This window comes from Melospiza melodia, chromosome 5, assembly GCF_035770615.1.
Source record: "Melospiza melodia melodia isolate bMelMel2 chromosome 5, bMelMel2.pri, whole genome shotgun sequence".
Lineage (NCBI taxonomy): Eukaryota > Metazoa > Chordata > Aves > Passeriformes > Passerellidae > Melospiza > Melospiza melodia.
Window position 1 is genome coordinate 76,999,178 of NC_086198.1, and position 11,988 is coordinate 77,011,165.

At 50.8% G+C, this 11,988-nt stretch overlaps 1 protein-coding gene across 1 annotated transcript in view; it reads right to left on the reverse strand.

Annotated features, from left to right (window-relative positions):
• NAT8L (N-acetyltransferase 8 like) overlaps positions 1-11,106 on the reverse strand; it is a 33,094-nt gene extending 21,988 nt beyond the window's left edge. The window contains exons 1-2 of the mRNA XM_063157517.1: positions 10,566-11,106; positions 9,181-9,345 (exon numbers count right to left, since the gene is read on the reverse strand). Of these exons, the coding sequence (XP_063013587.1) occupies positions 9,181-9,345; positions 10,566-10,899 (499 nt within the window). The 5' untranslated portion in view covers positions 10,900-11,106. The remainder of the gene's footprint in view (positions 1-9,180; positions 9,346-10,565) is intronic.
• Positions 11,107-11,988: the final 882 nt, after the last annotated feature.

The window sequence follows — 11,988 nt, forward strand, 5'->3', positions numbered from 1 at the left end:
GCACACTGGCAAGGGAGAGTGGGAGCAGCTTGTATAGCAACTACTGGTGATTGAGGGTAAATCTCGGCAAGCAGCTTACTTAAAAATGCAGTTTTTGTCAATGCAAAACAATTCACACATTTGTCCTGAATCACCAAAGGTGGAAAATGAAAGGCAGAGGAAAGCCAGGCTGGCACAAATCCTGCACAGAGCTCAGCCCCCAGCACTGCTGGCCAGGACACAGGCACACAGCTCAGTGCTCCAAGGATCACATGGAAGGGATGCCCCAGCAGCCAGGACTTCAGAGATGGACCCCTCAACACCACTTCTTCAACTACTGCACCGGTATAAAATACCTAAATATGTAATTCAAACAGGGCCTGGGATGCCTGAAATGCCAGCACTGACTCAGTACAGATTTAACAGTGCCATGCAAAGCAGGACCTGCCTGAGGGGAACCAACACTTTACCATGTCATGGCTCTATCATGGTCAGCATTTCCTGGGTATGCACTTGGGTCTGACCTGTGCTTCTTAAGGAAAGCTCTAACAGCCAACTATTGTGTTTTGGGCTGAAAAAAGCATTACAACCCCCACTAAACACAGATCCTTGCTTCATCACATGAAAAAACAGAGAGGGAGTAGTAAATCAGCTTGCTTTGGACCAAAACTACCCTTCCTTTTACTTTCCAGTTCCTGAACTGAAAAATCATTTTCTCACAAAACCTGTTTTTCAGTTTTGCCACTTGGATGAGCCCTAGAAACAACACATGAATTTTAAGTGACAAATATGACTTGCTAGTTACAATTTCAAGCAGGACACGCTGTGGTGGGACTAATACCTTGCATTATTCCATTAGCATTTACACTGTTGCAAATCCCACTTCAAATAACAATATCTCATGTAGCCACTTAAAAATACAACTGTAATGCATGCTTCCCATTACCAATTTTGAAAGGTCTCCTTTCACTCCCAGAATCCCATTTTAAAGCAGAAGCCCAGCCTGGCACTAAGCCCTGGGAATCACAGGTGTACATTTTAGAACTATCCTGTAAGAAATAAATTTTTTTCCTTTTGAAAGAAACACTCTTCAAACAGTTATAGAAGACAATGAATGATACTGTACTGTGCTGTCATAAATTGTTAATTGATTGCTGGGGTCCAATGGGTCAATAGATGACTTAAAAGAATGGCTCAAAGCCATCTGTAACAGATACCACAGCTTGTACCTGGCTCTGACCAGACCACTATGAACAAATTTTTGAAGCATCCTTAATAAAGGACATGAGGCTTCTTGGCAATTGCATGTGCCCCTCTTACTAAAACACAAAAACAAAAAAAAAAAAAGAAGGAAAAAAAACCCCAAAAAATCCCCACAAAACCCCACTAAACCCTATTATTTGGTTACAAGGAATAAATATGTCAATAGAAACTAGGTAAGACATGCTGCTATCTTTGGATATTCTTTAAAACTCCTTTCATTAGCCACCTGTCAGGATAACAAAACGATGCCTCAGCTTTCCACAGAATGGAAAAAAAGAAAATCTAAAAATACACTTTGAAGCTCCCTGTTTTGCTGATGCAGAAAGTGACAACAAAGGCTCATACATCCCTCAGCTCATCACAAAACCAGATACCAGCCAAACACTCCAGGTCTCTTTTTGCTGTAGCCTGGAAGGGAACAGCACCAAGTATGTGGTTATTTGTAACAGATCCCCAGCAGTGCATTACCAAAATAAAGCCAATACATCAGCAAACAACTCTGTGAGCTCCCAGAGTCCCCAAGGGGCTCACAGCCACCCCAAAAGTCATTCCCACCCTGAGAAGTTAAATATAACCTGCCTGAATCAAGATCTAAGCCTACAGAAGGAATTTCAGAAATCCACTCTGAAATTTGGAGAGATTTTGAATGCTCTGCCTTCTTGAAAAATCAGGCCATGGATTTAGACTTTTACATAAAACCAGGTTTTTTTCAATATATTTAGAGGTCTCTTCAAGTAGAGAGCAATCCTCCATGGCAATTTCTAAAGTATTAAGACCACTGGTGGTGCACGCTGAGAGGCAGCAACATGACCACACTTGAGTAATCCTAGGAGGCTGAATATAATAAATAAATACAACAATGTGAGAATAAGATTTATCAGTTCATGTTCCTACATCCAAAATTCAGTGTCAAGAGGAGCTCAAAGCTTTGTACCTGTAAAACTCCTGCCACTAATCAGATATCCAACACAGAGCCTAAATTTAGGCTATTATGAAACCTTAAACTGAAACACTTTTGGGCAATTGTTTTAAATTTTGGTCATTCCTAAGAATGCAAGAGAAAAAAGAGCTGCCAAAACCCCTTTATAAGAGTAATAAATTTGCATTTAAACTTGTGAACAAAATTCTGGAGTCAGAACCCATTTTGGTTTATTCACTAAGACAGTCCTGAAAAAATGCATACAGTCATGCCAGAAAACATGTAACACTGGAGAAAACATAAAAAAAATTACTCAAAGCTAGGAAAAAAACACAAAACACCTGATGTCCTTGACTCCTTCACGTTCCTAAATCCTAATGTGGTGTGTTTGCTGGTCTTGAGAAGTTAACTGCACCTAAAAAACTACTGATGTTCAATTTACACAACTGGTTACCTCCTGTACTGAAGATTAATGAGCAGCACTGGCATGTGCTGAGGATCTTCAACACCTGCAGGCTGAGCTCAGGTTCAGCAGCATCACATCCACCAGTCATGGCTACAGCTCAAACACTGAGTGATGGTCATGTACATGAGGGACTGGCTGTTTTAGAGAGAATGCTTGAACACATGGAGGGTGAAAAAAAGGTCATATTACTCTGCAAAATTTACTATAAAATCTATTTTCATCTAATTTTGACATGGGACTGTGCCAAACTTGTGGATCTAAAGGGAGAGCTATTTTTATGTTATGGGTATGCACGTTGAGTAATGGGTTTGTTGCATATGTTCCTGCTCCTGTGATAAATAAATAGGGAGGGGGGGAGGCTGCAGCTGCTTGCCCATAACCATGTTTATTCCACTGGCTGTGGATGACACAGCCCTGAATCTACAGACTGCTCCCCTCATCAGGCAACTCCAGTTTTCCTATGTGGGCCTTTCACCAAGAGCATTGCACTTCTACTCTGTACTACCTGAGCCCCCAGAAGTGGGGAAAAAAAAGATTTTGTGAGGTGGAAAGACCCTGCAGACCCTCCAGTGGATTGAGCAGAGTGGGCCCACGTGGCTCAGCACTGCAAGGGACCCAAGCTGTGTCACATCCTGATCTAGCCCAGCTGTTATCAGCAGGGCTGCAGCACTGGGGCTCTGCTGCTGGGCCAGGACAGCCCTTGGCCAGCTCTGGGAATTCAGGTGGGGGCAGAGCTGGTGCCAGCAGCTCTTTGCCTGGCTCACTGTGCCCATGCCTGCAGGACACGGCTGCATCCAGATGGAAAAGCCAAGGCCCCAGCCCAGCGAAATGAGACAGCCATGAGTGATGGAGTGCCAGTGTGAGAGGAGGTGGGTTTTGGGAGGCAATCCCACTCTTAAGACATTTTACATTACTCAAATAAAACCAAAACATTTCAGCCCACTAAAAATGCTGGACAAAGCCCATCCCTAACACCTGGAAACATGAGTTTTTTATCTTGCTTCCCAAAAAACTCTGCACTGGAGATGAGAGATGCCAAACCAGGCAGTTTCATGCTGCTAAGTTGTAGAAACCCAAAAGCAACAGTAGAAAAATCTCTGTCTCCTTTGCAGGAGGTCAGCTTTGGAAACACTTCAACAAAATACTTCCCACTATAAAGTATATGGAAATCCTAATCTTCTAGGATCTCTCTGCTATGGAGGTCACATCCCTGGAAGCACTCTCATGGAGCTGCAGAGAGATGCCAGCAGTGATATTCTCACAGGACAGACTTTCCTCTGCTGAGGAGACCTAACCTCAGTTGCCAGCAGTGATAGGAAGCAGAGCTGGGGAACACCCAGGAGGAGATAAGGACACAGCCTCTCCCGTGGCTTTCCCAGCCCCACACAGAACTGCTTACCACCCTACCCCACTGGGGGAAAGGCAAGCATGAAAACCCCAACACAGGACAGGCAGCTCAGGGACTTGGCAGATACACGGTCAGGGCACGGCATAAGCCAGCAAGAAATGCTGCAGATAGGGATGCTTCAGATTCCAGCTGCCCCTTGGGCACCAGGAGTGGGGCAGGGCTCTCCAAAAACACATTCCTCCACCGAGAAGCAGCAGCCCCGAGCCCTCTCTGGCTCAGGTAACTGAGCAGTTTCATTGCAAAGCAAGAGCTGCTCTATTCTTCCCCAACAATGTTATCACTCGGCAGCTTCACTCCTGCTTATCTAGCAGCTTGAGCATTATCCAGAATGTGGAAGAACTGGGCTCTGCGGCTGCCCCTCTGCCCCGGGGCTCAGTGGGGAGAAACACCCTCCCCACCCCCTCTATGTGTCTTTGGAAGAGTTCAGGCATGGCAGAGCAACCGCAGCTCCAGGGCTGAGGATCTCCTCCCAAGGCAGACCCTGTATTTTCCCTTCACCCCAAAAGTCACTGGTGCTCACCTCTGAGCCTCCCCAAGGCTCAGCACTTATGGAGCAGAGGTAGCAGGTGCCACAGGACTCACAAACAGCTGTTCGCCGTGCAAACATCGTGCCAGAGGGAAAAAACCCACTGCCAAATGGCCTGATGCAAGACACAAATACTCACTTGTTACCCAGACAGACACCTCACAGCAGGTGAGGAAAACCTCAAAAGGTGGAGGCAGCAAACAGGATCTCACCTGATCACAACCCAGCTCTGGACCTGCCTAACTGGTGTTCTTCTGGCAGAAGGGCATGATCCCAGAACCTCTGCCAAGAAGGGCAGGACATCCCCCTTTGGGCTCAGCTGAGGAATGTGCCACCCAAGAGCAGCAGAAACTGACCCCTATAGAGCCATCCCCCTGCAGTCCCTCTTCCAGGGCCCTGTGCCGCAGGGAGGCCAGGATACCCCTGCAGGCTCCTCCCGTGCACGGTCACACGCAGGGGACAAAGGGCAGCAGCACAGGAAGGCTCTGCTCACCCTGGATGGAGGCAGGAGAGCAAAGCACCATCCCCTCCCTGCCTGGAGCACCCAGAGGTGCCTGGCTGCCCACGGAGCAGGGCTGGAGCTGTGCAGCTGCCACAGCCCTCGGCACGGGTGGCTCTGTGACCCAGCACCTGCAGCAGCACTGCAGCTTCAGCTGCTGCATCACCAGGGCACCAACACCCCCAGGTGCTGCAGCCTCAGCTCCCCAGGGTGTCCCTCTGTGCTGTCTGTCTGTCCAGCCTCCCCTGCAGCACTGGGCACTGGGATGCAGCCACCAAGCTTGTCACCAACTCCAAAACCTGACACAGCCCAGCTGCCACCATCACCAGGTCTTTGCAGGACCAGGTCAGGTATGCACACACCTCAGCAAACCCTGCAAGGACAGCCACAGCAACTCGATGAACAACCACAGACACAAGGAAATTCATAAATTCGTCAGCCAAAGCTCCAGTTCCTGTCACTTTGGGGAACAGCAGTTTTGCATGGGACACAAGGAGTCTTGGTTTCCATAAGCTCTCCAGCTGGGACCTCAGCCTCACAAGAATCTCTCTAACACACCAACCACTGCAAAAACATATACAACACAACCAACTGGGACAGAAGCTTAAAGAGACACTGTAAAATTGATTAGTCATCAAAATCATCAGACCATAAAAGATGCTCCAGCTGTGCTCATCTTTTTTTTGTGTAGATAAATGCTAGAGGCAGGGCTCTATTTAAAATTAATTCCTTTTTTTTGGTTGGTTTTGGTTGGGGTTTTTTCTGTTTACTAGAGCTTGTTACTCTGGTTGACAATTAAGCCCATTATCCAATTCCTTTCTTTTTCGCCATTCCACTAGTCTTTTTTCATAGCCTTTGAAAAAGGAAAAAAAAAAAATAAGGTAAATTCCAATAAGTGCTATTTTAAAATGAAAAATGTGAATTTACAAAGAGCTCAGGAAGGTGTTTGAACCATTCGACCTTCTGTTTTAAGACCCCAGCATGCACAACACAAACAATTCCTTTCATATTGAAAGCAATTTCAAGTCACACTGCTGTGTACAAGCTCCAAGTTAAGCACTGGCCCAAATGTTCTGCCAGACCCTTGGCATAAGTGTAGGAGGGCAATAGAAAACAAAGATTTGAATTTTGGCTAGTGTACTTCTGCAAAATCACTGTCAGCACATATTTTTCAGTTCATACAAAATCCAGCAGAGGAAAATTCAAACAATAACTAACTTGGAGAGGTTCAAAAAAGCTACAGAAGAAAAGCCCTAATATGGTGCAACTCACGGAATTGTTCAACACTAATCATTAACCTGGGTGCTCACAGTATCCCACAGCAAACCTGGTCCTTTTGGCTCGGTTATAAACTGACCCACATGTTCTGTGGATGCTTTCACAATACCACCAAGAATAATCCATTTTAATAGTTAAAATATCCCCTCACTGTAGATGCCTGCCTCACCAGAAGCTATTTGCTGTAGATACTCACTACAACACTACTCCCCAGCTCTAGGCACCACACAGAGCTGGCTGCAAACAACAGGTTTTTGTGCCTGGGTATCTTGGATTCCAAGGGCAAAAACCTCAGCAAAGCCTCAACCAACATCTTTATCCATGTCCCAGTTCTACCTTTGCATTCATCACCCTGAGAAACAGGAATTCACAACCCCACCACAAAAAAGCTCTCTTTCTCTTTTTTTCCGTGCTGAGAAAAAAAGATATTGAAGGAGGAAAACATGGATTCTCTAGAGAAGGAGCAGCAAGCCGCCTGGTCATATTCCCAGGCCAAGCTGCAGTTATATCAGGTTGGGTTTAACTTGTCTGGTCAAGCTCTGGCCACCTCCAGCCTCTCTGGGACCCTGTCCCCACGTCCCATTACTCTTAACACCTCACTGAGAAAGCTCTCACAAATATCTCAGCTGCCACAATACAACAAGCCCTTCTCATTCCCACTGCAATAATTTCTGCCTGGGTGCTAATTTGCAAACTAGGCAAATAAAAGACAAACTTGGGGCTTGAATTTGTTTTATTGCCATTGTTGTGCCCTTTGGGTGGGACGGGCAATGCCAGGGGGGCACATTGCTGCCTTCCTCTGGATGTTCAGCCAGCCAGCCTTCAAAGTGCACAAAACTCTGGCATTTTCTAGGATAACTGTGTTTATCCTGCAGTCCTACAGAAAAAAAAATACACCAACTGCATTTTTGGAGGAAACAGGAGCAAACCACTGGATTCATGCCTTGTGGCCAGCTACACCAAATAGCACTACATGGATTTATGGCACACAGCGCTGGTTCCAATGCACAGACACCCTTCTCCAGACCCCAAAGCCTCCCTGGTCCCTTTTTCCAACACCATTATCATCAAGAACTTTTAACAAGCACCAACAATCCCATAAATCTGCTTTTTATGGCATGGCAGAAGCCTAATTAGATGATTAAATTCTGTCAAAAATTAAAGCCCACACATTTGCTCTAAAATTGCAATTAGCTCTTTCAGGTACCAAATAAAAGCAATGCTAACATTTCAAAGACATGTTGGCAACACAGCTGAACTAAATTACATTACTGACCCTAAACAAATTGAGGGCATTACTTTGAGTCTCTTTCCCTTATTTTCTGTGTCTGCAAGTGTTATAAACACAGGCACTGTGATCCCTCTCAGTTGTGACCACGCAAGCCCTGAGCATTAACAAGCGAAGCAGCTCACCTATTAACTCCATGTCACACATTCTTATTCTACTGGAATCTTCTGCTCTTTTCTCCAGCATAATACTTTGCTAGGCCTCACTACAGAGGTGCAGAAATGTTTTGCTATGAACCCTTTGATTTCTGTGACACCACCTTTAATGAAGATTGAGCTTTTTTCAATATACATCACACATCACTTAATTTTACAAAAACATGCTCTGTAAATGAAACACACTCTGTGTGTAAGATGGGACAAGATATAAGATATGCACTATGTATAGATATAAGATATATCTGTACAAGATATACACTATGATGGGAAGAGACAGCTAAATTAAGCTAGTTAACGATTTTCATAACATGAGCAACACTTTAGCAAAATGTAACACTGCATATTAGAAGCAAGGGAAGCCTTGTGATTATTACACTTCCTAGCAGTTCTCTAGAAGTGCCCAGGGAAAGGTTTGTCCCACCTGGGGAACATGAATGATACAGCAAATGATACAGCAAAAACATGGTCATGTGGAAAAATAACACAGCAGGTACCCAAGAAGAGAGCAGGTACCCCAAGAAGATGGAAGTCAGGTGGGATACCATCCTTGCCTTGCTTTTCCAGCTCACCACTAGCACTCTGTGACCACCAAAAGCAAACCTCAAACCCCAACTGACTGCCCAGGCATCCCCCTGCCCTTGTCCTCCGTATGGTTGTGTGCCTACAAAAAGGGAAATAGCACCTGACAGGTCATAAAAAAAAAAAGGGTCTTTAGAACCTAAGTCGTCTTTTACAGCTTAACAAGGTATCATCATTAGATACTGTATTTTTAATTATATGCATATATGGAACAAAGGGATGAACCCAGATCAGGGCAAGCCTATGTGGCAGCAGCCCTTTACATACCTGATCCAAGCCTCCTCCAAAACACCTGCATTAAGGAATGTTCTTGAATGACATGGGAAAATGGGCTCCTCTGAGCATTTGGGCTAAAAGGCCTCTCATCTCCCTCTCCTCCTGCAGTCAGAGCTAATACCAAATGCATGGAGCAAAAAACCACCGAGCTGAGGATGTAAGGGCTAGGGTGGGCCCAGGCTGCAGGGAATGACCCACATCCTCCAGCCTCAGTGTCCCCAGGCACCTCAGCCCAGCCCTCGGGGTGGCTGTGGGACCCAGCAGCACAGCGCTCCAGGGGTGGACAGAGCCTGCCTGGGATGACTAGGCACTTGGGGGAGGAATGAAAAAAAAAAATTAAAGAAACCAAAATCAGCAAAAAAAAAAACCCAAACCAAAGCCAGAGATGGCTTTGTGCCTGGTGTGGCTAAAGAGCTGCATTCTGGCGACTTTTGAGCTTGCTCAGTGCTGCTGACAGGAGGAAAAGGCGCCAGCAGCAGGGAGCAGCCATGTTCCCCAGCAGGCTGGGGGAGGAAGGCTCCCTCGGGGAATTCGTACTCACCTGGCGGTTTCATGTAATATTGCTCAATATCGGACATGTCCGTGTGCAGCGCACAATCGAGATAGTGCAGGATAACTTTTCTACTGAAGTAGTACCTCATGCCCATCAGAAAGATGGGCAAACAGCAGGTCAGCAGGAAGGACTTGGTCACAACAAAGCACATTACTATGGAGATAAGGAAGAGAAATAAACGACACCTGTCAGAAAAGAGAATTTAGTGTTGATTTCGGAATACAAACTCATTATAAAAATAAATCAACAAAACAAGCACAGTCAAAATATACATTTGCAGTACACACACAGTTCACGTTCTCGAGATTATCGTGTTAAAGGACGGCGTATCGCGACGAGACAACCCGGAGAAGTTTATGAGGTCCTGAAGGAGCCGGTGGGGAGGATGCCGCCGCGCCACGCCGGGGCCCACCGAGCCCCTCCGGAGCGGGGCCGTGGGCACCCCCAGAGCCCCGCACGCCCCCGGCCCCTCCGCTGTCCCCGACGAGGCCGGAACGCGGCCGGGTGGAGGAGCCGCGCTGCGGGCACCGCTCCGCAGCCATGTGTTCGGCACTGCGGCACTGCTATTTCCATCAGCACCGACTCCCCGGGCAGCCACCCTGCCCGTCCCCATCCTGGGGCGCTTCCGCGGCTGCCTCTGAGCCGGCGGCTCTCTCGGCACGGCCCAGAGCCACCGGCTGCGTCCCCCAGCTCCCCAGCGCCTGCCGGGGGTCCCCCTCAGCGTGGGATCCCGTCCGCCGCGGTGTCTGGGACACGGGGTGCGACCAGCCTGCACCCACCGGGGACAGGAGACCACCCCAAAGCCCTCTCGGGGCGGGGGGCGCGCGTTATTAATTATTGGCGCGGGGAGGGGACACCTTGCAAGCGCTATTTTTAACTCGGGGAGGTGCGGTGACCCCGCGGCTCGGTGCGGCTGCAGGGGTACCCCGTCCCCACGCCGGGGGCGAATGGGGGCCGCTCACCGGCGGGCCCGGCTGTCTCCAAGCAACGCCGGCACGCCGTGCCCCCCTCGCCGGGCTGCGCGGGGGCGGCCGGTGCGCTCCCGCTCCGCTCCCCTCCGCGCACCCCCGAGCCCTGTAATAACCACAATGACCGATGTGCCCTCACCCCCGCCGCGACCTCCCCTGCACGGCTGCCCGCCCTTCCACCCGCGAGGGTCGCGCATCCCCGGCGGCGCCAGGCTCCCCCTCCCAGCCCGCCTGGCCCCGCCGCAGCGCTGCGGCTCCGCGGCCGCCCCGCACGATGCTGCGGCGCTGCCCGGCCGCACCGCGCCCGCGGGTCCCGCCGCCTCCCGCCTCTCCGACCATTTTGTGAAGACCCGCGGCGGCGAATAGACCCGGCGCCCCCCGCCCCAAAAGGGAGCGGATACTCACCCGCCAGCAGCCCGTAGAGCAGCTGAGTGAGGGGCTGCTGCTTCAGCCCCCTGAACGCCGTGTTGGGGATTCGCTCCATGATCCCCTCGTAAAAGATGCGGCGCACCACCTCCTGTTCAGAGGGGTGGAATTCGCGGATATAGACATTGTCGCGCCTGGGGTCTTCTTTTGGTGGGGTGAGGGGAGGTGGGGGTGAGGGAGGGGAGCCCGCCAAAGAGGGCCACATCTGGGAGGAGGAAACAATGATCGTGTCTTTTTTGGATCCCGGGATTGATTCATGATCTTCCGCCACAATCTTGGTCTCACAAACCATCTTGGGAGACAGACAATGCATGCAAACCGGCCGTGGGGAGGGGGCGAGGAGAAAAACGGGAGGGGAGGTGTCAGAAAATTAACAAAAAAATAAGATTTAAAAAAAAAAAAAAGGAAAAAGGGGAGGGGGAAGGAGCGGGGCGCGGAGCCGGCACGGAGACCCGCGGGCAGCGGGGCGCAGAGCAGCGCGGCCGGGCGGGACGAGAGGAAGGAGCCCCGCTGCATTTTGGAGAGGCATTTATAGGGCGGGGGGGCCGCGGGTCCCCGGGGTCCTAGAGCCCCCCGCATTGGCTGCGCGGGGTCGCCATGTGATCGGGGGGGCGGGACACCTCCCCCTTGCCCCCCCCATCCCTGCACCGCCCCTTGCAAATTACTACGGCGCGGGGTTGCGCGGAGAGTCGGGGGCCGCGCATCCCTGCCCGCATGCATCGGTGCACGCGGAAGAGGGTTATTAATTTATTTTTTATGGGTCTGTTTATCTACTGCGAACGCGCTGTGCGCTCAGCAGATTTCTGGAGTAGTTGCTGCGGGTGCGCGGAGCTGCGCAGGGCGCTGCGGGAGCGCGGAGCCGCGGGGAGGGAGGGCCGGCCGGCCGGTGGGGCTCCGCACCGCGTCCCGGGTGGGCTCCGCACCCCGTCCCCGCGGGCTGCGGCGCGGCTGCTCCGCCGTGAGTCCTTCCCCGCGTCTCTGCGCGCCCCCGCTCCGCCATCCCGCGCGGAACGCTCTGCGGGGCGGAACGGCCTGGGGGTGCAGCCGCGCGGCCCCGGCTCGTCCCAAGCCCCAGTAAATGCCCCTCTCCATCCCTCAGCGCCCCCCGGTCAGTAACTTTTCCGGCCGTGCCCACGCCACTGCGCGGCGCGGAGAGCGCAGCCGGCCCAGCCGCCTCCGCGCCCCTCCGCGGGGCGGTGAGAAGAGATGGAGGGGGAGGAGGGATGCGCAGGGAGGAGGACGGGCTCCACCTCTTCGCAGGACCCGAAAAGCTTCGGCCTCTCCCGGTTGGAACCGGCCGGCATCTGCCCGAGGCATGCGCCGTGCGCGGCCGGTGCAGGGACGGGGTGGGCGGGGGATGCTGGGCGGGGAGGCGGCAGGCCCCGGACCCCCCCGGTCCCGT